General features: G+C 40.6%; 2 protein-coding genes across 3 annotated transcripts in view; both read right to left on the reverse strand.

Moving 5' to 3' along the window:
• Positions 1 to 1289: 1289 nt before the first annotated feature.
• LOC146983248 (uncharacterized) lies at positions 1290 to 13653 on the reverse strand. 2 transcript variants are annotated; one of them, XM_085784748.1, is made up of 16 exons: positions 13411 to 13653; positions 12124 to 12298; positions 11342 to 11572; positions 11090 to 11209; positions 10855 to 10988; positions 10705 to 10749; positions 10405 to 10444; positions 6371 to 6466; positions 6138 to 6257; positions 5449 to 5588; positions 4716 to 4784; positions 4397 to 4533; positions 2175 to 2292; positions 1988 to 2062; positions 1674 to 1817; positions 1290 to 1574 (listed from the first exon to the last, which is right to left on the reverse strand). In XM_085784748.1, exons 1-16 carry the CDS (start codon positions 13552 to 13554, stop codon positions 1482 to 1484), a joined length of 1881 nt encoding a protein of 626 aa, XP_085640874.1. In that variant the 5' UTR covers positions 13555 to 13653; the 3' UTR covers positions 1290 to 1481. The 2 variants fall into 2 exon arrangements, with proteins under 2 accessions (XP_085640874.1, XP_085640875.1); XM_085784749.1 differs by having other exon boundaries at positions 1297 to 1574; positions 6371 to 6457.
• Positions 13654 to 14611: 958 nt separating this feature from the next.
• The window catches only part of LOC146983249 (uncharacterized), a 10592-nt gene continuing 628 nt past the window's right edge, over positions 14612 to 24575 (reverse strand). Inside the window, exons 2-16 of the mRNA XM_085784746.1 lie at positions 23229 to 23403; positions 22683 to 22907; positions 21824 to 21943; positions 21514 to 21647; positions 21368 to 21412; positions 21150 to 21189; positions 20750 to 20890; positions 20536 to 20646; positions 18835 to 18983; positions 17875 to 17934; positions 17582 to 17718; positions 16669 to 16786; positions 16484 to 16558; positions 15547 to 15690; positions 14612 to 15448 (exon numbers count right to left, since the gene is read on the reverse strand). Coding sequence (XP_085640872.1) covers positions 15356 to 15448; positions 15547 to 15690; positions 16484 to 16558; positions 16669 to 16786; positions 17582 to 17718; positions 17875 to 17934; positions 18835 to 18983; positions 20536 to 20646; positions 20750 to 20890; positions 21150 to 21189; positions 21368 to 21412; positions 21514 to 21647; positions 21824 to 21943; positions 22683 to 22907; positions 23229 to 23403 — 1767 coding nt within the window. The 3' untranslated portion in view covers positions 14612 to 15355. The remainder of the gene's footprint in view (positions 15449 to 15546; positions 15691 to 16483; positions 16559 to 16668; positions 16787 to 17581; positions 17719 to 17874; positions 17935 to 18834; positions 18984 to 20535; positions 20647 to 20749; positions 20891 to 21149; positions 21190 to 21367; positions 21413 to 21513; positions 21648 to 21823; positions 21944 to 22682; positions 22908 to 23228; positions 23404 to 24575) is intronic.

Genomic DNA, 24575 nt, shown 5'->3' on the forward strand with positions numbered 1-24575 from the left:
ATTTACCTGACGTCATGTGATAACTCTGAAAACAGGACAATACTTACAATTTGGAACTACATTAAGTACATTGCAATACATTTTTTCAAAAATTCAAAAATAGGTTTGCTACCCTGTGGAAACAGTAGCTATGGTATGAGTAATTTTCTGCAATGCTGCCCTAAAAATAAATAACCAAAGAGTAATCTTATAGTAGGCCTAGTATAAATGTAATTTATTTAAAAGAAATGCTCTATTTAAACATGCGATAATCTTTAACAGTGTTTAAAAAAACAATTTGTTTCACTACCATATATTTACATGAAATGTTGTTTGTTCACCAGTCTATAGTTGCAGTATTGTCAGTATTGTTAAGTACCACATGTGTTTACTTTTGTTGCTGTCATGACTTTTCTTCTGCTAAAATTAGCATGCTATAACCAGGTAGCCCCGTTCCCTATCACTCAGCACTTCCCCATCATGACTCACTGTGTTGTCTGCAATCTGTCCTGAAGTTGTAGTGTTGTTATTAAGGACAATAATGGCCTAAGCACTTGTTCAGCAGCAGACACTGTCTATAACCTGTAAACATTTTTCCCCCCAGCATTTTCCATATAGCTGATGAGCTATACCAAACATTTTCCTCTACATTAACATTTGGTCCAAATATAAGTGTTTGGTACACAATTACAAAGATTTTTGATATAGAAAGTCCAACTTTTAAATGTTGCATGTAAAATGATCCCTGTAATGACTTCATGAGATAATTCAATTCTTTTTTTCTGTCTAATTAGCACCAAATTACATTAAAGGTATTCAGAAAAGAAAATTGAATTTGAGCCCACTGTGGGTTTTAACATTAGTGTAATAATTCATCTATCAGACGATGTAGCCCAAACTTTGTGCAAATTTCTATTTTCGAGTAAATCCGGGATGAAAATGAGTTTTTTTTTTCCACATTGGATAATGCAGGCACACGAATTATGCGTCACATTGCTCACAATTCATCAGCCACTGATATTGGATCCGTCATCCGTCAATAAAATGTCTGAGACACACACACACACACCGAGCTCAGTCTCGCCCCAAACATTGAATATCCCGCCCGCTCGATAACGACCAATCAAATTTGTTTTCCTTACTTGGGTAAACTCGTGCGGCAACTCGTGGAAACTCGTAGAAGGAGGCGTGACAAACAGGACAAACAGCCATTTCTTAACACCTTTAAAAATATTTTATTTTTGTGGAAGAACATCACCATAACATATAAAACGCCTTGTAGTTGAACTACAATGCTAAGCCTACACCAAATGTTGCATGTTTACAGAGTGTGTCCTCTGTGTAATAACACTTACGTTTTTAATTAATTATTTACAAATTCAATTCAGCACTGCAAAGAGCTTTCAGACAGGCAAGACTTTCAGTAAAGTTAAAAAATCTGAATACAAGGGACAAAAATCTATCAAAACAACATTACTGTAAATGTACATACTTTCAAAAACCTAACGCTGTTCACCAATCGTGAACACTTTTTTAAGTTCTCCACTGAACGTCTCTTTCAGCCGGTTGCCTAAGTCACGGAAGTCAGTATTACCCTGCAAAAGAACATAAGAGTAACATAAGAGATCTTGTTTCCTTAACTCTTGGTATTTAGCTGTTGAGAAATTACAGGTTTTCCATAAAAGTTTCCTTACTTGGTTGTAGGAGGCACAGTTGGTGAAAATGAGCTCGATGTCAGACACAAACTCTCCAATCACTTTGTATTGTGTCTTCTGGAGTTTGTCTGTTACTTTGTCCAGCCACATCGGAGTCTGGATAACACTGGAGTAATTTTTCAGCTGTTGGTGCCAAGAAGAAATGAATGAAATAGCATGCAACACATTTGTTTTTAAGATGTCCTGCTGACAGTGTGATTCCTGCACACTACGTAATGTAAGTTAAGTAAGTGGTACATTTGAATGAATATGAAGAAAAATATACAGGAAGCAGATAAGAGTTAGAGACTTACATAGGCACGTGGGTCGGAAGCAAAATCTTGTTTCTCATCAGCGTTGCGCAGAAATAGGAGGAGATACTGACATTCCTGTTGATGTGATTAAAGGAGGGATGAGTGGCAACAGTAAGACAGAGACACAGGCATGAAGATGGACAGACCTAAAGACAGAGACCTAGACAGAGAGTCACAGTGAGCTCACCAGCATGTGTCCTGATATGTGGCGGGACATGACTGCTTTCATTTCCATCTCATCACTGTAACGCCACTCCTGAGCTTTTTGTAACACACAGAAAGTACACTTCCATGGTCCGCTGTCACTGCTCTCACAGACACACACACACACACACACACGCATACAGTATATTAGTCTACACAGAATATAAACCTCTTTCTAAATGTGTTTCAATTAACCCACTTATAATAATACACTTTTTTGAAGGGCTGGTGATATTTATAATGTACATGAATGAAGAATTTATGGAAAGAGATTAAAAACTGTTTTGATGTACATTTCCACAGTGTAGTCTAGTTTTTTTTTGATACTGTTAAGAAATAAGTAAAACTCCAGGTCATATTGCAGTGAGATCACAACAGACACAATGCATATCAACATGGACAATCCACCACATGACACCCGACTCAGATCACATTCATTTTCAAACTCAACCTTCTTTTTGATCTTACTAATCCATAAAGTTTCATTACAAAAACAATTAAACACTACAAAGTAGTCAAAACTGCCTCCTGTTACAGTAGTACACACACAGCAGTACACACACCACTGCGAATGCTTTCAGTCTTGCTCATGCTTTCATCTCCGGTTCTGTTCTAATTAGACCTCTGTACTTTTTGTTGACACAACAGTTGGAGCAGTTCGGAGATTTCAGACCTTTACAAATCAAATCAAAAAAATCAAATCAAAAATAAACTTTAATGTCCCCGGAGGGAAAATTGTCATGGGCAATCAATGCTGTGCATCCTGCATACAGATTATAAAACCATACACCATATCACATACTCACACACACAACCAACAGAGATCACTTACAGACAGTACGACCAAGTTCCTGGTTAACACAAGTAATAAATAATTATAGTAAAAAATAATTATTGCACTTTCTCCTATAGCCTATTGCATCTTGCCTCTCAGTATTGCCACAGTCTCTGGGTCTAAATTGCACCTTTGTATGTGTGGACTCCACCATCAGCATCAATTTAATGGTGCCGAAGGATTAGTGTATATATCTATTAAAAAAAGAGATTTATATAACAATTAAAATGATGGATATAATACAGCAACACCCTTAAACATCATTTACAGTACACAATAATGACCAAAAAAAAATTAGAAGGAACACCTGAACCTCAGGTGACTGCTAGTGTTTAGCAGATTTGTTGAGCAGAGCAATAGATGAAGGCAGGAATGAATGTTTATAGCGATTAGTTCTATAACTGCTCGCTCTATAGCGTCGCCCTGAAGGTAGCATTTCATATTCCAGATAAAGGATCTGAGATGGATCTTTCAAAATCCTTTGGGCCTGGTTGACTACTGTTTTTTCAAATATGGAATGTAAGGGCGGGTAACTATCCTTGCTCATCACCTTCATCGCTGTCTTTATCAGCTTTTCTAGTTTAGATTTGGACTGGACTGTCAGGGGTCCAAACCACGCAGCCATCCCATACCTAATTAGGCTGCCCAGTACAGCATTATAAAATGAAATCATGATCACTGTACTGACTCCGTACAGTCTCAGTCTTCTGAGAAAATGCAGTCGTTGGGATAGTTTTACACACAAAGCATCAACATGAACATTCCATTTCAACAAATTATCCATATGGATTCCTAGATACTTGTAGGATTCAACCTTCTCTATAACACAGTCACCAATGACCACCGGGTCATGAGCCCTCACTCCCCTCTTGTCAAAAATCATCTCTTTAGTTTTTGTAGTATTTAAGATGAGATGATGTCTATCACACCCCAGAGGATTTTGGGTGGTTTTCACTTGGACCATGCTGCTGCATACATGCTGCTGCTCAACTTGTAAGGATTTATGTTTAAATATTATTGAACTGTAATGACTTGTTCACATTCAAAATTTACACGTAAGCAGCCCACTAATGGCCTTCAGCTGAGTGGTGTAACTTGATCACTTAACTCACTCACTCACTCACTCACTCACTCACTCACTCACTCACTCACTCACATTTGAGATTGTATTTATTAGGCCACTGTTGGGATTCAGCCAAATACATTGAGTGGTGCAACTTCAAAGCTGTGGGTTGTCACCAGATAAAAACAGATCATCATGCATTAATGTCTACTGTATCAAAGCAGGTGGTGGAAATGCACAGTTAGTGGTTGAAATAATATTTAATCTCTCTCAAATTATAATTTGTTTGAGTGTGTTCAAAACTCACCTCAAAGTGGCGTCGTCTACATGAGGCAGGTGACATTTCTGATGAAAGGAGCGAGGGCAGTGATCACACACCACCAGCTCTGCTTCCTCCTCTTCACCTCTACAAACGTGACACTCGTCATCATTTTTATCATTCTCCTGTCGAGGGTTACAAAAACAGTTGATGACAACAATTCTGTTTTCAAACAGAACCCCACCCCACACAGAGAAGAATTATTCTGCAGACACAGTTTATGTAATCTGAAGTTGTCCATAGAGTCATTTTCAATGTAAAGTGAGGGGGTTCTGCCCATCCTAAACTGACTGATCAGCAGACTTACCAGGTCTGTATTATCTGGAGAGCACAGTCTGCAAGTACACAGCAGTGAGTGGATCCTCAAGATTTCTTCCTGAAAAAGACAAATCAGAGCTGTTTTCCTGGATCTTTCGGCTTCACAAACCCTGAGTCTTACTCATTTCATTTCTCTCCCTATAGACAGTGTACAATCATATTTATGATGATAGCATAAAAAATACAACAAGTAACAACCAAGGCAGCTGCAGTGTTAAAATGCAGAACTGAATTGAGCGACAGCTTCTAGCAAAGACCAAAAGGTCAATAACACTTTTATTTCATTATCTGTGTTTCTTTCATCCATGGTCTTCAAACCTGAGGGAGCAACTAAATGTTTTCACGTATTCACACCTGGAGTTTTCGGAATAAAATGGGGCCAGCATCATTTCCAAGTCTGTTACTCCCTTTGCTGGATATAGATAGTCCAGCACAATTCTTTGTCTGATAAACAGCCTCACTGATTATTGTTTACTCTTTCTACACCATATCAGAGCTGTATAAAGTCACTGCTAAAGCAAATTGAAACTACTGCTGCTTCACATTAAAAGTGTCCAACTGGAAAAACATGTTGGCTTTTATTGTGAAGCAGCCAAATGAAATACATTATGTTTATCACTGTGATTGACCATGTGACCATGGTTACCTCCAGGGTGGGGGGACATCGAAAGCACAGGGGGGGTAAATCCCTCCCCATTCCCCCCGGCAAAACCCACCCTTACCTCTATGAGGGCACTGAGTGGCCTTCCTCCCACCGTGATGTCTTTCTTCCAGGTGGCGTCAGACTGACCTGACGCTGCCTTCACAAACTCCACAGGGCTCAACCACTTTGTCTCAGTACGAATACTCTTCCCACAAGTCCCTGTTGGGAGGAGAAAGATAAGAAGGGACACGTTTCACTGGGATTGTTTGATTTAATTTACAGGTTTATCATAGCAAAACATGAAGCTACACACTATACAAGATATAGATGCATGTGGTTTGGCTGTAGGGATGGAAATATCAGTTTGACGGTTGATCCATCACTTTGGTTCAGAGTGAAATATCTCACTGACTATTGAGACTATTGATTGCCATTGAAATATGTACATACAGTGATGGTTCACAGAGGATTACGTCTGATGATTTAGTTGACTGTTCCTTCACCAACATGAGGTTGATGTACAGTGGCGAAAATAAGTATTTGATCCCCTGCTGATTTTGTAAGTTTGCTTTCCTACAAAGAAATGAGTGGTCTATAGTTTTTATGGTTAGTGTATTCTAACAGAGAGAATATCAACAAAACATCCAGAAATAATACAATCATATAAAGGTTCTGAATTAATTTACATTTGATCAAGTGAAATAAGAGCAAAAATCAGCAGGGGATTAAATACTTATTTTCCCAACTGTAGTATATAGTAAACATTACCTGATCCAAATCGTCTTCGGTGTAAGGTCGCAGTCACATCTCCACATGTGATTTTGAACACTACATTGCTATTGCGTGGCTGCTGCTGCTTACTCGGTCCCTTAGTCTCTCTGTCTGCATCTGCAATAAACACATGTTGAGAGTATGATTATCACAATATCATGACCATATGATACTGGGATAAAATACCTCCTCTAAAATAACTTATCATTATATATTGTGGTAATCAGCACCTGCACAGTCCTCTTCATCACTAGAGGAAACCTGGTCCTCCTGGTTTCCCAGGTCGTCTTCATCATCCTCATTCTCATCTTCTTCTCCTTCAGATGCTAAAAAAGAGGTGAATCTTCTGTCACTTTGTCCTCACAGGCACATATCAATCATTTCTGTGCATTAGCTAAAAATCATACATGCAACTTTTTTTAATCTCACTCAAATGTGTAAATTTGAGGCTCGAGATCTCAGATGCAAACTTAGGACAATGCTCAGAAATTACTTTCAAAATCTATTTCCAGTTAGGTATTCTTGCTCAGCGAACAAGCCTGCTCAGAGGAACAACCATTACATTTCAATATTTTAATATTCTGTGAGGTAACAGATGCTGTTGTAATAGCTTGTGGGGATGCAGTGCTCACTCAGACTACAACTCCCCATCCCCACTTCTGGCCGTGGATGTGGGCGTTTCAGCCGAGTCCTCAGTCTGCACACCTGGCTCCAGTCTGCGTGCCAAGCTCACAGCATTGCCTTTGTGGACAATTTTAATCTTTTCTGGAACCGCTCATCCTTTTTTAAGTCGGATGGAATACACCCTAGCTACGTAGGTAGCCGCATGCTAGCGGCTAATCTGCAGCACACTGTACATTCCTTCCCACATGACTGACTGTTTACTTCCCCCCCACTCACGCCCCCCTCTCCCTCTGTGGTGCACTCACTGTCGACAGCTTCTCCCCAGAGCTCCCCCTGCTGGCCACACCTGTCATTGTCTCCCTCAGCTGCTGGCCTCTCCATCATTACTCTATCCAATAACCACAGCAACATCCAACCACTCCCTATTCCTGTCCATATTACAAACAGACACCACTCTGGCAGAAACACCACCCGGACTGTTAATCACTCTGTACTAGCCAGCCCATCTATGCTGGCTTCCACTCACACCAAATATGATAACTCATCTGTCAGCTTTGGACTTCTCAACATCCGCTCACTTACAAACAAAGGACACCTCATCCATGACCTCCTCACTGACCGCAAGCTCGACTTCCTCTGTTTGACTGAAACCTGGCAACAACCAAATGACTTCTCCTCACTGAACGACTCCACCCCACCGGACTTTACTTACCTCTCCCACCCCCGTAGCCACGGCCGTGGGGGAGGTATTGCAGTCATTCACCATAAGAAATGGAAAGTCCTGCCACAGTCACTGCCTGTTTTCTCCTCATTTGAACATCTTGCACTTACACTCCCTGGACCCACTCCCACCATCATTGCCACTTTCTACCGCCCTCCCAAGCCCCACAGTGACTTCTTAAATGACTTTGCCATCTTACTCACCCATCTATCCACTCTATCACCAAACATCATATTACTAGGGGACTTCAATATACACATGGACAACATTAATTCACCCCTCACCAGAGACTTTTCATCATGCCTGGACAGTTTTGGACTCCATCAATTCATCAACTTCCCAACACACACAAAAGGACACACTCTGGACCTAATCTGCTGCTCTGGCCTCACCCCCTCCAACTGCACAGCTGACGATCTCCATGTGAGTGACCATTTCCTCATCTCTTTTAGCACTGCACTCTGCCTCTCAAGAATCAAGTCACCACGCTTCATTTCATTCCGGAACTTAAAGAACATCAACATTGACACTCTCTGCTCCAACATGACACTATTCTGATCCCGGACTGTTCTACCACCTCTGATGAAATGATAACCCTCTACAACACAAGTCTAAGCAACATCCTCAACTCCCTCGCTCCCCTCAAAACACGCTCTGTCTCCTTCTCCACAACTGCCCCCTGGTATACCCCTCATCTCCGCTCCATGAAAACTAAAGGCCGCCAACCGGAACGACTCTATAAGAAAACTGGACTCACCATTCACAAAGAAATGTACATAACCCACATACGCCATTACAAGGACTCAATCATCCAAGCCAAAACAAACCACTACTCCGCTCAGATTATCTCCAATGAAGGAAACACCAGATCACTGTTCACACTGCTCAATAGAACTCTCCAGCCACCTGACTCCTTACCTCCCCACCTCTATTCAACTGACACCTGTAACTCCCTAACGCAGTTTTTCAATGACAAAATCTCCATCATTCACCAACACTTAGATTCAGACTCACTTCCCTCTCTCCCACCTGCACTTCCTCTCCTCCCACCAGCACCTCTGCCACACTGTCAGCACTTCTCTAGTTTCCAACCTCCCACTGACCTTCAAATCTATGACCTCATCCGTAAATCCAAACCCTCTACCTGTCAGCTTGACCCCCTTCCCACCACCCTTGTCAAATCTTGTCTCCCCTCTGTGCTTCCCCTCATATCTGCCATCATTCACTCTTCACTCACCACTGGAACTGTTCCCTCACCCCTCAAAACTGCAGCTATCACCCCTATTCTGAAAAAACCTGGCTTAGACCCCAACAACTACAATAATCTCCGCCCCATCTCCAACCTACCTTTCATATCCAAAATCCTTGAAAAAATAGTCGCCACCCAATTACACACCCACTTAACTCAAAACTCCCTCTATGACCCTTTTCAATCTGGTTTCCGCCCCCGCCACAGCACCGAAACTGCACTCATAAAAATCACCAACGATCTTCTCACTGCAGCTGATTCCGGTTCACTTTCCATCCTCATCCTCCTCGACCTAAGTGCAGCTTTTGACACCATTTCCCACCCCATCCTCCTTCATAGACTCTCCTCCATCGGCATCACCCACACCCCCCTTCACTGGTTCCACTCCTATCTCTCAGGCCGCACTCAGTTCATCCAGCTCAAATCATTTAAGTCTGACCCCTCCCCAGTCACTACAGGTGTGCCCCAGGGCTCTGTCCTGGGGCCCCTTCTCTTCATCACTTATCTCCTCCCCCTTGGCACCATCTTCCGTAAATATAACATCCATTACCACTGCTACGCGGATGACACCCAGCTCTACCTTTCCAGTAAACCAAACTCCGCACTCCCACCCTCTTCCCTCATCACCTGCTTAACCGAAATCAAATCCTGGTTCACTTCCAACTTCCTCAAATTAAACAGTGATAAAACAGAAATCCTTCTAGTTGGCACCAAATCTACACTATCCAAAATTGACCGTTTCCCCCTTCTTATCGACAGTTCCTCAGTTTCCCCCTCCCCTCAGGTTAAGAGTCTGGGTGTCATCCTTGACAGCACTCTATCATTCAAATCTCACATCAATAACACCACTCGGGCTGCCTACTTTCATTTACGTAATATCAATCGACTCCGTCCCTCCCTCACTCCCAACACCGCCTCCATCCTTGTCCACAGCCTCGTCACCTCCCGTCTTGATTATTGCAACTCGCTCCTCTTTGGTCTCCCTCACAAGTCTCTCCATAAGCTTCAACTGGTTCAAAACTCTGCTGCACGTGTCATCACCAAAACCCCTTCTTCCCACCATATCACTCCCATCCTACAGCAACTTCACTGGCTCCCGGTCACATTACGAATCCAATTCAAAATCCTTCTGTATACTTTCAAAGCTATCCACAACCTCGCCCCTCCATACTTGTCTGATCTTCTCCACATTGCCACTCCAGCACGCTCCCTCAGATCTTCCTCAGCACCATGGGGAGCAGAGCTTTCAGTCGCTCTGCTCCCCGACTCTGGAATTCTTTACCATCTCACATCCGTAACATTGACTCTCTCCCTCTTTTCAAAACAAAAATCAAAACCCACCTGTTTCAAATTGCCTATCCACCCCACCCCTCACCCTAACACTTCCCTTTTATTCTGCACAGTTTTATTTATTTGCTCTCTTCATTATTCATTCTTACTGATGTGTTTATTGTTGTTTATTTTGTGCTTTTTAATGTTGTCTATTCCGTGCTGTGTGTTTTGTTTTGGTATTATTTATTGATGATTTATTCTGTGTTTTTGATGATTTTAACTGCTGTAAAGTGTCCTTGAGTGGCGTGAAAGGCGCTTTCTAAATAAAATTTATTATTATTATTATTATTAACTTCTGTAGTTTTCTAAAATCAGTGTTTTACTCTTCAACAACAAACCTGTGATGACATCATCAGATGGAAACAGGGATCTCTTGGGCTAAGAGGAAAAAAGAAGATGCATGACTGAATCAGATTCATGTATTTTCTTTTATTTGTTTTCTACATATTAATATTATTGGTGTATTGTTATTTGTAAGGTTACCTGCCAAGGGACTAATGATGTAAATTAGCATTTCTACAACAACCCAGTATGTTGACATTATGTATTTGTATTGACGTATATTAATATGCAATTTCCCTAACAAACAGGCACATTAATAAATACATTTGTTGATGTGTTTTCACCAGTCTTGATACCTTTTTATGCTGTCGTTTGTAGCGTGTTGATTCCAGGTGACCCTCCTGAATTCAAATTAAAAAAACATGAAGTTAATGATTATCACAATGAACGAACTGTGTAAAGTCTTTTGTGTATATTCTAAAATCAGAAATCACTTTTTAACAAACCTTTATAAGTTTTCCCAGTGGGGTGCCCATGCATCGAATGCTCAGCTTCCAGTTCTTTGAGCTGCTCTTCCCTGCAAGCTTCTCAAATTGACCAGGAGTAAACCACTGTTTCTCAAACAAAATGCACTTTTCCCCTGAAACAGAAACAGATAGAGGATCAGGAATATGTCACTATCTCTTTATAGTCAGAAGTGTACTCTTTGCATGCCGACACCTCTATCTTTGTGTTTCTGACCTTTAGCCAGTCTGGATCTGCTCAGTGACCCCTCCTTGTGTCCACAGGTCACGGGCAGCTGGGATTTATACAGGGGCCAGTTCCAAAAGTCATTCTGCTCTCCTCTTTTCAAAGGAGATGCTGGAATTAAAAAAAAATCTTTAGTTATTTTTGACATTTTTTTGATTAAAACATTCTGTTGAATGGACTTAATTGAGAAACACAATTTCCAATGTTATATTCAGTAATAGTGAAAAGTGGGGGGAGACTTACAGAAGCATATTTCCTTGGACTTTGTCTTCTGACGTGGAGTCAGCTGAGACGATGGACCAGGCTGCTGCTCCTCATCTTCACACACACTCTTACTTTTCAGTTTCCTCTTCTCTTTCATTGAGTTCACTTGCTTCTCCTCTTCTTCCTCCTCTGACGGCTTCTTCCTTTTCCTTTCATCTGCCTCCTTCTCTTCCAACTTCTCAGGCAGCCGTGTGTTTAAATCAAAAGAACCTACAATTAAATTAAATGAAAAGTATATAGTGAATTTAGGTTAGTTACCTTCTTGAGAGAACAAAAAATATTTATGGTGTTATTTTTGACAACATTCTCATCTAATAATTTTGTTCATATGAACATCATGCAGAGCCATTTGAAGTAACTCACAAACCTGACTCTATTCACTTCCTATTTTATTTCATCAACCTCAATCTCATCCCTGTTTCATGCACTTCCTGTAAAGTTTTCTGCCTGTTTGTCAGCCACACCTGTCTGCAATTCTGGATCAACCAGTTAGCATATATACTGTACTCCTCCTCTGACTCTGCTCCTGCCTAGCCTAGCCCTTGCCTGTACTTTTGCCTTATGGACTGCCTTTCTGTGAATGACTCCTGTCTGTACTGGAATAAAGTGTGTATGTTATTAAACCATGTGGCCTTCTGTCCAATCTCTGCGCTTGAGTCTCTTAGCCTGGTCATTACAGTACAAGTTTAATCATAAGCAAAAGAAAGTTTACAAGGTCACAATCACAAACATACTGATGACCGAAGAAAATTGAGTCTGACCGTCCATGAGGCTGTTGCGCAGCAGTCGCAGCGTTGGGTATTGGTTGATGATACACTCCTCGAAGACACAGCTCCAGAACAAAGTGATGTGCTCTGATTGATTTTCTTCAAACCAGACCAAAATTTCATAAAGGGATTTCTGTATGTTGTTTTTACTCTTCATTCGGCTCACCTTCTGCACGGACACACACACACAGAAAATCAAGGGTGATATCTCCATACCATACAATCACTTGTCTTGAATAATTCAATAATATTAACTTCTTTCAGTACATCAGTGCATATTTCACTCTCTCTCTTACAAGACTGAGATGAAACCAAGAAAGTGTGTTATAAATATGTTGAGATCATGAATTAATAGGTCTATTTATTTTGGTGTGAGCTGTGGTTTGATTGTAATCTAAACATCACATAACAGACATGGGCACATACTGTAAAATAAACACAAAGAGACATTATTGGCACTGTGAACACCTACAACCACCTACAACTATTTGAATGGGTGAGGCACATATCAAAAGATGAAAGCGCTCCAATTACTAGTAGGTTTGATATGTAAAATATAAAAATGCATGTATTTCATTGGGGAGACTGGGGGCAGTTCTTATTTCTCCAAACAGAAACATGCTAGAGTGATAACACTCACATGACACCTGCTCAGTTAGACCCTCTGCCCACCAAGAATGGACATGGAGTCCCCAGGTTTGGGGTCAGCTGCAACGTCTTAATTCTTCCATTCAAATAAATATTGTGATTGATATGTCATATGTAACCATCTTTAAATGGCATGGCTAATTAGCAGACATATGCTGCAACTGTCCCCAGCCTCCCTATATTGAAACTGAATTGCAGTCAGACATGACATGTGCACCTTTAATCCTTGTGCTGAAATCCAGTTTTGGCTTTTATCACTTTACCATGGTGCATTTTGGCATTGCTAATGGCTTATAATTAGTAGGCCAATACTAGGCTACAACATACAACATACAACATAGGACCCAGAAGACCTGGTTATGATGCTGAGTTGAACTGTTACATGAAGAATTCTGATAACCATTAACAGATAATATCATTGAATAGAAAACTTCCTATAGGGCTACTCCTGCTTGTTTATGTAAATGTCTCACTCCCTCTGCGTTAATTTCCCGCTCTCGCGGAAGCGCGGGTTCCTTTTCACGGCACGGCAGAACCAGTATGAGGAAACAACTGAGTCAGCAAGTTACTCCATTTGAAATCAGCTAGGTGGACAATGACAAAATAGAGAACGTCTTCAATGCACCCCCTCACCTTGTACTGGTGCTTCGGGATAAGGTCGTGGTCTCTGAGCCGGCAGATAAAGGTGTGCGGGTTCTCCATTAAGGACAACTCTGTTTTCTTGCGGCGAAAGAACAGCAGCAGTTGTTTGGGCTCCATCCAGTCCAGCGAGTCCATCACTGCTGCACAGACACAGACACTGACACTATGAGCGGCTGGATGTTGAGGCTACATGTGTTGAGATCAAAACCTTTAGCAGGTTTCAGATTTACAGAGAGTGGAAATGCAGTGGAGTAGCCTAGATCAAGGTTCCTCAAAGTTATACCCACACTCAGTTCCTCCCTCCCCTGACGTTTGAAAAGTGAAACTTAATTACTGAATTCTGAATCTGTCCTGAAATCGTGGCACTATTGATGGTTATGAGTAGTAAAACACTGGCTGAGGCACTCGTCAATCAATCACCACCACTCACTTGAGGCAATAAACCATGATCAGCAGCATATTGATTGTCTATATTAGGCTATAGTATACCTGCAGACAATTTTTGCATACAGCTGACGTGCTGTACACTAAATAATTAAAACATATTAATCAGGGGTTATACCAAACTTTCTATATTTTCTCCTTTAGCTGGTACACTAAGGCTGTATGAGAAAACGTTCTAATTAGCACCAAATTACATGGAAATTAAGAAAATATCTGGAAGAACACATGTTAAATAAGCATGTCCATTAATCATGACTTTGATAATAGATACTTTATTTATCTCCATAGGGAAACTGTTATATCTAGCAGTTTATAAAAATAAAAAAACAATGTAACTATGTCTTTGAGGCCAGAATATGAACTGTGCAGATAAATTACAAATTAAAGAAAGTAAAATAGGAGAAAGTGCATTCAGAATGGCCATGATAGTGATAAGTGGCGTTTAACTGAATATGACTGTGTGGGCATGGGAGGTGTGTTATGAGCTTCCTCCCCCTGCTGAGGAGTTGTAGAGTTGGATGGCTGAGGGGATGAATGATGAATGAATGTATCAGGCCTATGCCATTAAAAATGCACAAATACATAGGCTATAGAAAACATCTACACATCAGAGACAGCACGCATGAGTTAATACTTTAATTGCAGTATGGAGAAAGGGAAATGGAAACTGTGTTGTAAATGGTTTAGACCGGCGTTCTGGCTTTTAAGTATGTATTTTTTTGGTTTTCACGCCTTTATTAGATAGAACAGTTGAGAGAGACAGGAAATGGGGAGGCAGAGAGAGGGGGAACGACACGCAGGAAAGGGCAGTCCGATGCGGGATTCAAACTGGAGCCGCCTGCAGTGAGGACTGTAGCCTATACATGGGGCGCCTGCTTAACCTCCTGCGCCACACGGCATTCTGGCTTTACATACAATCATATCAGAAAAACACATGCCAATAAAAACATCTGGAGCAAATATCAAACCTTTTGTCCAAAGTAATGGTCATTTCAATCGTTTAGTGTTTCAACCACTTGCGATGTCCCCACACCCTGCTTTTCCACCAAGATATCAGGTCTCCTTTTGTGCTTTAACCATTTGTGAATTGTGATGTCTAAACCTCTTAACAAAAGCCTGTAGGATGATGTGAGACACATCCTTTACCATCACTGCTCGGGTGAGGACTGACCTTTCCTTGCAAGAATATAAAAACTTGTCGGCCAGCAGAAGTCTCCATTTCATTATTCACCAACAACAAGCAACAGAGAATTTCCACAACACCGAACATCACCATAATCTATAAAACACCTTGTAGTAGAAGTATCTGGAATACTGAACCAAGTGTTGCATGTTCACAGAGTGTGGCCTCTGTGTTATTTACAAATTCAATTTAGCACTGCAAAGAGCTTTCAAGTTCAGAAAGGCGAGACTTTCATACAAGTAAAAAAAAAAAAATTCTGTAAATGTACATATTTCCAACCTTTTCAGTTTAAACACTGACACTGAAGACTTAACACTGTTCACAAATGTTGAACACGTTTTTAAATTCTCCACTGAACGTCTCTTTCAGCCGGTCGCCTAGGTCAAGGAACACAGGATTAGCCTGCAAAAGAGAATAACATAAGAGACTTTGTTACAACACACGTTTCTTTAACTCTTGGTATTTAGATGTTAAGAAATTAGAGGTGACAGTTTTCTTACATGATTGTAGGAGGCACAGTTGGTGAAAATGAGCTCGATGTCAGACACAAACTCTCCAACTGTTTCGTATTCTTTCTCCTGGAGTTTGTCGGCTACTTTGTCCAGCCACATTGGAGTCTGGATAACACTGGAGTAATTTTCCAGCTGTGGGTGCCAAGAAGAAATGAATTAAATATTGTGTATCACATTTGGTTTGTTTCTAAGACATCGAGAGCGTGTGCATTAATTGATGAAAGTTAAAGGGATAGTTCACCCAAAATTCAAATTTCTACTCACCCTCATGTCGACTAAGAGCTGTGAGAATTTTCAGAGTCCTCCGTGCCTTCTCTGAGTTACAGGGGGGTCCGCGCAGCAGTATTTGTCCATATAATGGTTGTGAATGGATACCACTTTTCTTCGTCCAAAAAGACACACCAAAAAACATCCAAATACCTCCATACTGCTCGTCTGTAATGTCCCTCTTGTATTGAAGCCCCGACATGAGAAATTGTTCCGAAAAAAATTAAGTAAGTCTATATTTTAAGCTTGTTTGTAGCGGAAGCTCCCAGTGTCTCAGTTCACTGCTCTTCCTGTGTCAGTGCAAATCTCGCGTGATTTGCACTGACCGGCGGAACAATTTCTCATGTCGGGGCTTCAATACAAGAGGGACATTACAGACGAGCAGCATGGAGGTATTTGGATGTTTTATGGTGTGTCTTTTTGAACAAAGAAAAGTGGTATCCATTCACAACCATTATATGGACAAATACTGCTGCGCGAACCCCCACGTAACTCAGAGAAGGCACGGAGGACTCTGAAAATTCTCACAGCTCTTAGTCGACATGAGGGTGAGTAGATAATGAGTGAAATTTGAATTTTGGGTGAACTTTCCCTTTAAGTAAGTGGTACTGTTTTAATGAATATAGAGTATACAGGAGCAGCAGAGAATAAGACTTACATAGGCACTTGGGTTTGAAGCAAAATCTTGTTTCTCATCAGCGTTGCGCAGGAATAGGAGGAGATACTGACATTCCTGTTGATGTGATTAAAGGAGGGATGAGTGGCAACAGTAAGACAGAGACACAGGCATGAAGATGGACAGACCTAAAGACAGAGACCTAGACAGAGTCACAGTGAGCTCACCAGCATGTGTCCTGATATGTGGCGGGACATGACTGCTTTCATTTCCATCTCATCACTGTAACGCCACTCCTGAGCTTTTTGTAACACACAGAAAGTACACATCCATGGTCCGGTGTCACTGCTCTCACAGACAGACACACACACACACACACACACACACACACACACACACACACACACACACACACACACACACACACACACACACACACACACACACACACACACACACACACACACACACACACACACACACACACACATATACAGTATATTAGTCTACACAGAAGACCATATTGCAGTGGGATCACAAAAGACAACCTTCTTTTTGATCTCAGTTACTAATCTATTAAGTTTAATGAATTTTGCACCTTTGTGTTGCTATAGCAAAAAACAAACAAAGTAGTCCAAACTTCCTCTGTTACTTCCTGTTACAGAATGACAACATTTTTTCATGAACACACACCACTGCGAATTTTGCAGCTGCATTCACTCTTGCGCATGCTTACATCTCCACTACTGCTCGTCTTCTCTAGTGGAGCCTGAGTGCACCTTATGTTTACACAACAGTTGGAGCAGTTTGGACCTTTCAGACCTTTACCACTTGGTGGCTGCTACTCTACTTGTATGACTTTATGTTCAAACATTAGTACAAACATAGGGATGAGAAAAGAAACATTTGAACTGTAATGACTTGTTCACACTCACAGCCCACCAATGGTGTAAATGTATCACTCAGTGAAAGGGCCTTCATCTGAGTAGTGGTGTAACATTTGAGGTTGTATTTATTAGACCACTATTGGGATTCAGTCAAAATACATAAGTAGTGCAGCTTTAAGCAGATCATAATGCATTATAATGATTTCTGCTGTATAAAAGCAGGTGGTGGAAATTCAGTTTGATCTAAACTCACCTCAAAGTGGCGTCGTCTACATGAGGAAGGTGACATTTCTGATGAAAGGAGCGAGGGCAGTGATCACACACCACCAGCTCTTCTTCCTCCTCTTCACCTCTACAAACGTAACACTCGTCATCATTTTCATCATTCTCCTGTCGAGGGTTACAAAAACAGTTCATGACAGCAATTGTTAGATACAGCAAAATGATATGTTGCATCTTTCTGCGCAACAGCTGGACCACTGAGAAAAAAAAGATCCTTGTTTTAAAAACAACAACAACCTGAAACTGACTGATCAGCAGACTTACCAGGTCTGTATCACTTGGACAGCACAGTCTGCAATCACACAGAGGTGAGTGGATTTTTTCCTGAAAAAGACAAATCAGAACAATTTTCCTGTTTGTTTCACAGTTTGGATCTTTCAACTTCACAAACCCTGAGTCTCACTCATTTCCTCCCTCACCACAGACACCGTACAATCATATTTAGAGCTGAAACACATCGTCATAGAATGGCATCATTAATGACCTGTGGCTACACACTAGAGCCAGCCTGACTGACTGGAGTCTAAAGCTACATCCACACTCAAACATTTTCATGTTCAAACTGAGTTTCAAAAGCAGCTCCACCCCAGTCGCTGTTGTTGTAGCAATACACCTTATCCACCTTACCTACTGTATGAGTCTTGCATATGAATGTGTTTGAGAGCCATGAAAAGTGCTACATAAATCCAAGCTATATCATATTATATTATATCATATCATAACATACCAATGCACCTGCATACATATCTGAGGCAAGGCAAGGCAAGGCAATTTTATTTGTATAGCCCGTTTTTACAAACAGTTTGTCTCAAAGGGCTTTACATGGCATCACAACATCCTCTGCCCTTAGACCTCATGTACAGTGGGCATGCAAGAGCTGGTGTTAACAGAAGGCAGATTGTCTAGTCTGCGATTGATTCAATCCCCAAAAAAATTACTATGAACAAGGAACAACAACAGCTGCAGTGTTGAAATGCAGATTTTTTTTAAAGTATATTTTTTGGCTTTTCATGCCTTTATTTGATAGGACAGTTGAGAGAGACAGGAAATGGGGAGGCAGAGAGGGGGGGAATGACACGCAGGATAGGACCGCTCGACGTGGGAATCGAACCGGGGCCGCCTGCAGTGAGGACTATAGCCTCAACACATGGGACGGGTGCTCTACCAATTGAGCTAAACATATTGAAAATAGATAATGTTTATCACTGTGATTGACCATGTGACCATGGTTACCTCTATGAGGGTACTGAGCGGCCTTCCTTCCACCATGATGTCTCTCCTCCAGGTGGCGTCTGGTTGATCTAACGCCGCCTTCACAAACTCCACAGGGCTCAACCACTTTGTCTCAGTACGAATACTCTTTCCAAAAGTCCCTGGTGGAAGGAGAAAGATGAGAAGGGGCACGTTTCACTGGATTTGTTTGATTTGATTTACAGGTTTATCATAGCAAAACATAAAGCTACACACTACATAAGATATAGATCAGACCTCAGCAATTTACGAAACTTAGTTACAAGATTAAGCTGAGTGGCTATACAAGCACTGATGCACATATCATGGTCACACAACAAAGGGACTTCTGATTAGCAAAAGAAAGGTTAAAGGTACATTGTGTAAGTTCTCCTGTTATCTATTCACGAAAATCGATTATTTTGTTCAAAAACCTAAGTTTTTCATTCATCAATAATTACCCCCATCAACAAACTGAAGTGTTCCGGTAAGCTCTGAATTTGCCGAAGGGAGTGTTCACCAGATTTGACAATGAAAATTGTTAGTCTGGGACACCCCAAGTTATTATTACATGTTTGGGTAATAATGTAATAATTGTTCTTAAAGGTTGGATATCGAGAATTATTATTAAAAGCTATATATTTTTAAAAAGTGTAGAATACAAGTGCAGACAATGACTACAATGACAATGACTTCCTGTTTACATCGTACCAGCTGGTAGCCCTCACTTCTCTGCTGTTTTGCTAACCCTCCTCCCGGTCGTGTGCAATTGTTTTTTAACGAGGCCTTTTTAATCATTCGGTGGATCTATGCATTATCATATACATGTTACGATGTGTGTATTTGTGTAGGCCTTTGTGTAACAAGAGATTACAGTTTATGGGCCGCGTTTGTGTCGCAGACTCGCGAGATAAGCGCTATGACACCGGGTCAGAGGTTCTGATCATGCAGCTTTGGTTTTCAGCCGTGATGTGGAAGCGAGCCTCCACTCTCCCTGTAACAAGTTACAATTCATTTATCCAACATCACTTCTCGAGGCCGTCTGTACGGAATGGTGAAAACAATTTTCCTGTAAAGGACAAATAAATTCATCTATCTATCTATCTATCTACAATTAGTCTAAAGTTGTTTAATGAAGGTAAAAATGAAACACAAGGTAAATATCCTGCATTGTTCTTCTCTGAACTCCTCTGATCAGAGTGGCGTCCATAGTAACAGTGTGTTATACTTAGCAACTGTCTTTCAACCGACTGCTGGAATTATTTTTGTTGCTGTAATTCCTATCTTGAGACACCAGATGGTCGTATTCTGCACATTATTTTTCAACATATTCAACCTTTAATAAGTTGTTGTTCTGAGTCATTTTTGATATAACAATAACAAGAATAAGAGTGAGTGCACTGTATGTTTTCTATGATCTTAGTAAAATTAAAATAAAGGGGGACAAAAAAATTGTGTGGCCCGGCCCCCAGGTTTCATGTTTGGCCCCCCAGGAAAAATAATTGCCCACCCCTGATATACGGGGGATGTATGTGGAAGTATCAGTTTGACGGTTGATCATCAACCATCAATTTGATTCAGAGTGAAATATCCCAGCAACTATCATATGCCAGTAATTATTGCCATTAAATATGTAAAAAATGATGGTTCCACAAGGATGACGTCGGATGGTTTAGTTGACACTGGTGAACTTACCTGTTCCAAATCGTTTTTGGTGTAGGGTCGCAGTTACATCTCCACATGTGACTTTGAACACTGCGTTGGTTTGAACGCTGTCGCTCTGTTCCTCAGTGTCTCTGTCCTCATCTGCAGTAATCACATGTTGAGAGTGTGATTATCATATCATAATATGTCATCTAAAATGACTTTTATTAGTGTTGACATCATTGTATGTTGTGTAAATCAGCACCTGCACGATCTTCTTCATCACTAGAAGGAACCTTTTCCTCCTGGTTTTGCAGGTCGTCTTCATCATCCTCATTTTCATCATCATCTTCTTTTTCCTCCTCATTTTCATCACTGTCTTCTTCTTCATCTTCTCCCTCAAACACTAAAAAAGAGGTAGATGCCAACATTGGATAATGCTTAGAAACTCCTTTCAAATTCTATTGCTAGTTATGTATTCCTGCCCAGGAAGAAATCAGCTGCCTATATGGCTCCATCATAACATACATTTTTTATGTTTTAATATTCATTGTGAGGTAACAGATGCTGTTGTAATAGCTTGTGGGGATGCAGTGTTCACTCAGATATCAAACAGTCCATTCTGTAGTTTTCTAAAATCAGTGTTTTACTCCTCAACAACAAACCTATGATGACATCATCAGATGAAAACAGGGATCTCTTGGCCTAGGAGGAAAAAAGAGGATTCATGACTGAATCAGATTCATGTATTTTCTTTTATTTGTTTTCTACATTGTTATTTGTAATGTTCTTTCTGGTAATTAAAATGTAAAATACTATGTAAATTAGCAAACAGGCACATAAATAAATACATTTGTTGATGTGTTTTCACCAGTCTTGATACCTTTTTATGCTGTCGTTTGTAGGGCGTTGATTCCAGGTGACCCTCCTGAATTCAAATGAAAAAAACATGAAAATAAATGATTATCACAACGAACTGTGTATGAAGTCTTGTGCATATTCTAAAATTAAAATCACTTTTTAACAAACCTTTATAAGTTTTCCCAGCGGGGTGTCCATACATCGAATGCTCAGCTTCCAGTTCTTTGAGCTGCTCTTCCCTGCAAGCTTCTCAAACTGACCAGGAGTAAACCACTGTTTGTCAAACAAAATGCACTTTTCCCCTGAAACAGAAACAGATAGAGGATCAGGAATACGCTGCCATCTCTTTATAGTCAGAACTCTTTGCATGCCGACACCTCTGTCCAAGAAAATAAAATCAATCATCTTCAAGCCAAATAAAGAAATTAAGAAAACAGTATTTCACTTAAGTCGATGAGTTTTACTTTGTGTTTCTGACCTTTAGCCAGTCTGGATCTGCTCAGTGACCCCTCCTTGTGTCCACAGGTCACGGGCAGGTGGGATTTATACAGAGGCCAGTTCCAAAAGTCATTCTGCTCTCCTCTTTTCAAAGGAGAAGCTGAAATTTAAAGGGACATTGTGTAGGAATTACTCCTATTACTCCTATACTATATAGCGGTGAGGTTGTATATTGCAACCAACTCAATCATATTCTTTATGCTGCATTCACATGGAATCGGGCAGACAGCAGAGGGACAACAGCCGCTGCACGTAATGAGATAAACAAGTGGTCCGTCGGCACGAGGCAAAACAATACACAGGTGACAATATGTCATGGCCATGTTGTATTGTTTACCTCACCCACGTTTTACCGGCCCTCTCTAAAATGACATCTGGCGTGTTTGTTTCGTCTGCCTGATTCCACGTGAATGCAGCATAAGTGTGAGCCTCCATCCTTTCTCACACTATACCGCAATGATGGTTTTCTCCGGTGAGTCAGTGTTTCTGTGGTTACCTACGGTCACGCTGCCACTGAATGTAAAAGATGGCAGCACAACATGGCAGCCAGCATTGAGCTTACCAGCTCTATGAATATATGAATGGCAAATTCAAAGCTTACCAGAACACTTCAGTTTGTTGATGGAGGTAATTACTAATTAATGAAACACACACTTTTGAACAAATAGCCTACTCACTTTTTGTGAATAGACAACAAGAGAAGTTATACACCGGGGCTTTAAAAAATGTTTAAATATTTTGACCTTTTCTGATTAAAACATTCTGTTTAACTGACTTAATTGAGAAACACATTTCCCAATGTTATATTCAGTAATACTGAAAAGTGGGAGGAAACTTACAGAAGCATATTTTCTTGGACTTCTTCTGACGTGGAGTCAGCTGAGACGATGGACCAGACTGCTGCTCCTCATCTTCACACACACTCTTACTTTTCCGTTTCCTCCTTCTTTTTGTTGGGTTTACTTGCTCTTCTTCTTCCTCCTCTGACGACTTTTTCCTTTTCCTTTCATCTGTCTCTCCCTTTTCCAACCTCTCAGGCAGCCGTGTGCTAAAATGATAAGAACCTGCAAATTAAATCAAAAGTATATTAGAAAGTATATCATAAAAATGTTTTATACCATTTCTTGATATGCAAAAAACTATTAATGGGCTGACCTAAATATTAGTGTCTTATGGTTATGGCCTTGTGTGCATAGAGGTGGTGAGGAGATTGTCAAAAATATATGAACATTTTGTAGATTCTTATCAATTTGAAGCAAAGACCTGACCAAAGACTTGCATGCAAGTTTAACTTTAGTGAGTGTCTGATTAGCAAAAGAAATGTTAAGTGTTATTAGGAAATCACAATAACAAACATGCGATGACCGAAGAAAAGTGAGTCTGACCGTCCATGAGGCTGTTGCGCAGCAGTCGCAGCGTTGGGTATTGGTTGATGATACACTCCTCGAAGACACAGCTCCAGAACAAATTGATGTGCTCTGATCGATTTTCTTCAAACCAGTCCAAAATATCATAAAGGGATTTCTGTATGTTGTTTTTACTCTTCATACTCTTCACCTTCTGCAAACACAAACACACAGGAAATCAGATGGATGATATCACCCAAGTTTTAGGATACAATCACCTGTCAATAATGATACTAATAATATGAACTTCTTCCACTCTTTCAGGCTACATCAATTCATACTTCACTCTCTCCCTCTTCTGCTGCACTGTAAAAGTAAGACTGAGATGAAACCAAGAGGAAAGAACGTGTGTGATAAACATGGTGAGATCATGAATTTCTACTATTGTGATTTCAAAATCACATGTGGATGCACAAACCCAACTGACATATACCGAAAAATAGGACCATAGATGTGTATAGACACTGCAAACATCTTCAGCATCATTTCTCTCCCTATGAATCATGGTTGGGAACAACTATAGATGACAACACAGTACACTAAACAACTCTCTTTAAATACTTGTTAGGCCTACTCATAAACAGATTATGCTACTGAAGAGAAATTAGGCTATCTCATGGATGTATTCATGGGTGCAGATCCCGGGGGGGACGGGGGGGACATGTCCCCCCCAATTTCTGAAAAACATGAATTGTCCCCCCCAATAAAAATACCCCAAACTATTCAAAATTTAACAAATGTATTTTCAGACTTCACATTCTTCACATCTAAAAAGAAATTATTGAAATGGTGGAACAAATAATGTTTGACAAAAATATTTCTGACTCCACATCCCATCTCTGGTCTCCTCCACTACGATGCAGATGAACGGGTAGTTTCTTACACAGACGCTGATGACATCAGCAGGCTTTAAAAAAACAACCCCCTCAATCTTATGGCTTCATATTTTGATATTCATCCATATCAATTAATCGTGCATAAAGCTCCATACACTGGGGGAAAAGGAAGATGGTGAGAAGACTTGGGGATCTGGGAGGGTCGGTGGGAGGCGAAAGATAAGAACGGCGAGTAGACATTACATGTCCGAGACCCTTTAAATTATAATTTACTAATATAACAGCAGTGATACTCGCTGTTGGCTGTTTAGGACAAATAAACAAGAAAGGTAAGCACAATAAATGATTCCCTGTGCAGTACTTTTTGAATGATATGCCGAGACTTTGCAGAGTTGTGATTTATGGCGGCATGGTATGAGTTCTATATGGGTAAAAAAAAAAAAAAATCACCTTTGTGTCCCCCCCAATCCTGGCATCGGATCTACACCCC

Source organism: Trachurus japonicus, chromosome 8 (genome assembly GCF_045865225.1).
Source record: "Trachurus japonicus isolate A0001 chromosome 8, Traja_1.0".
Taxonomy (NCBI): Eukaryota; Metazoa; Chordata; class Actinopteri; order Carangiformes; family Carangidae; genus Trachurus; species Trachurus japonicus.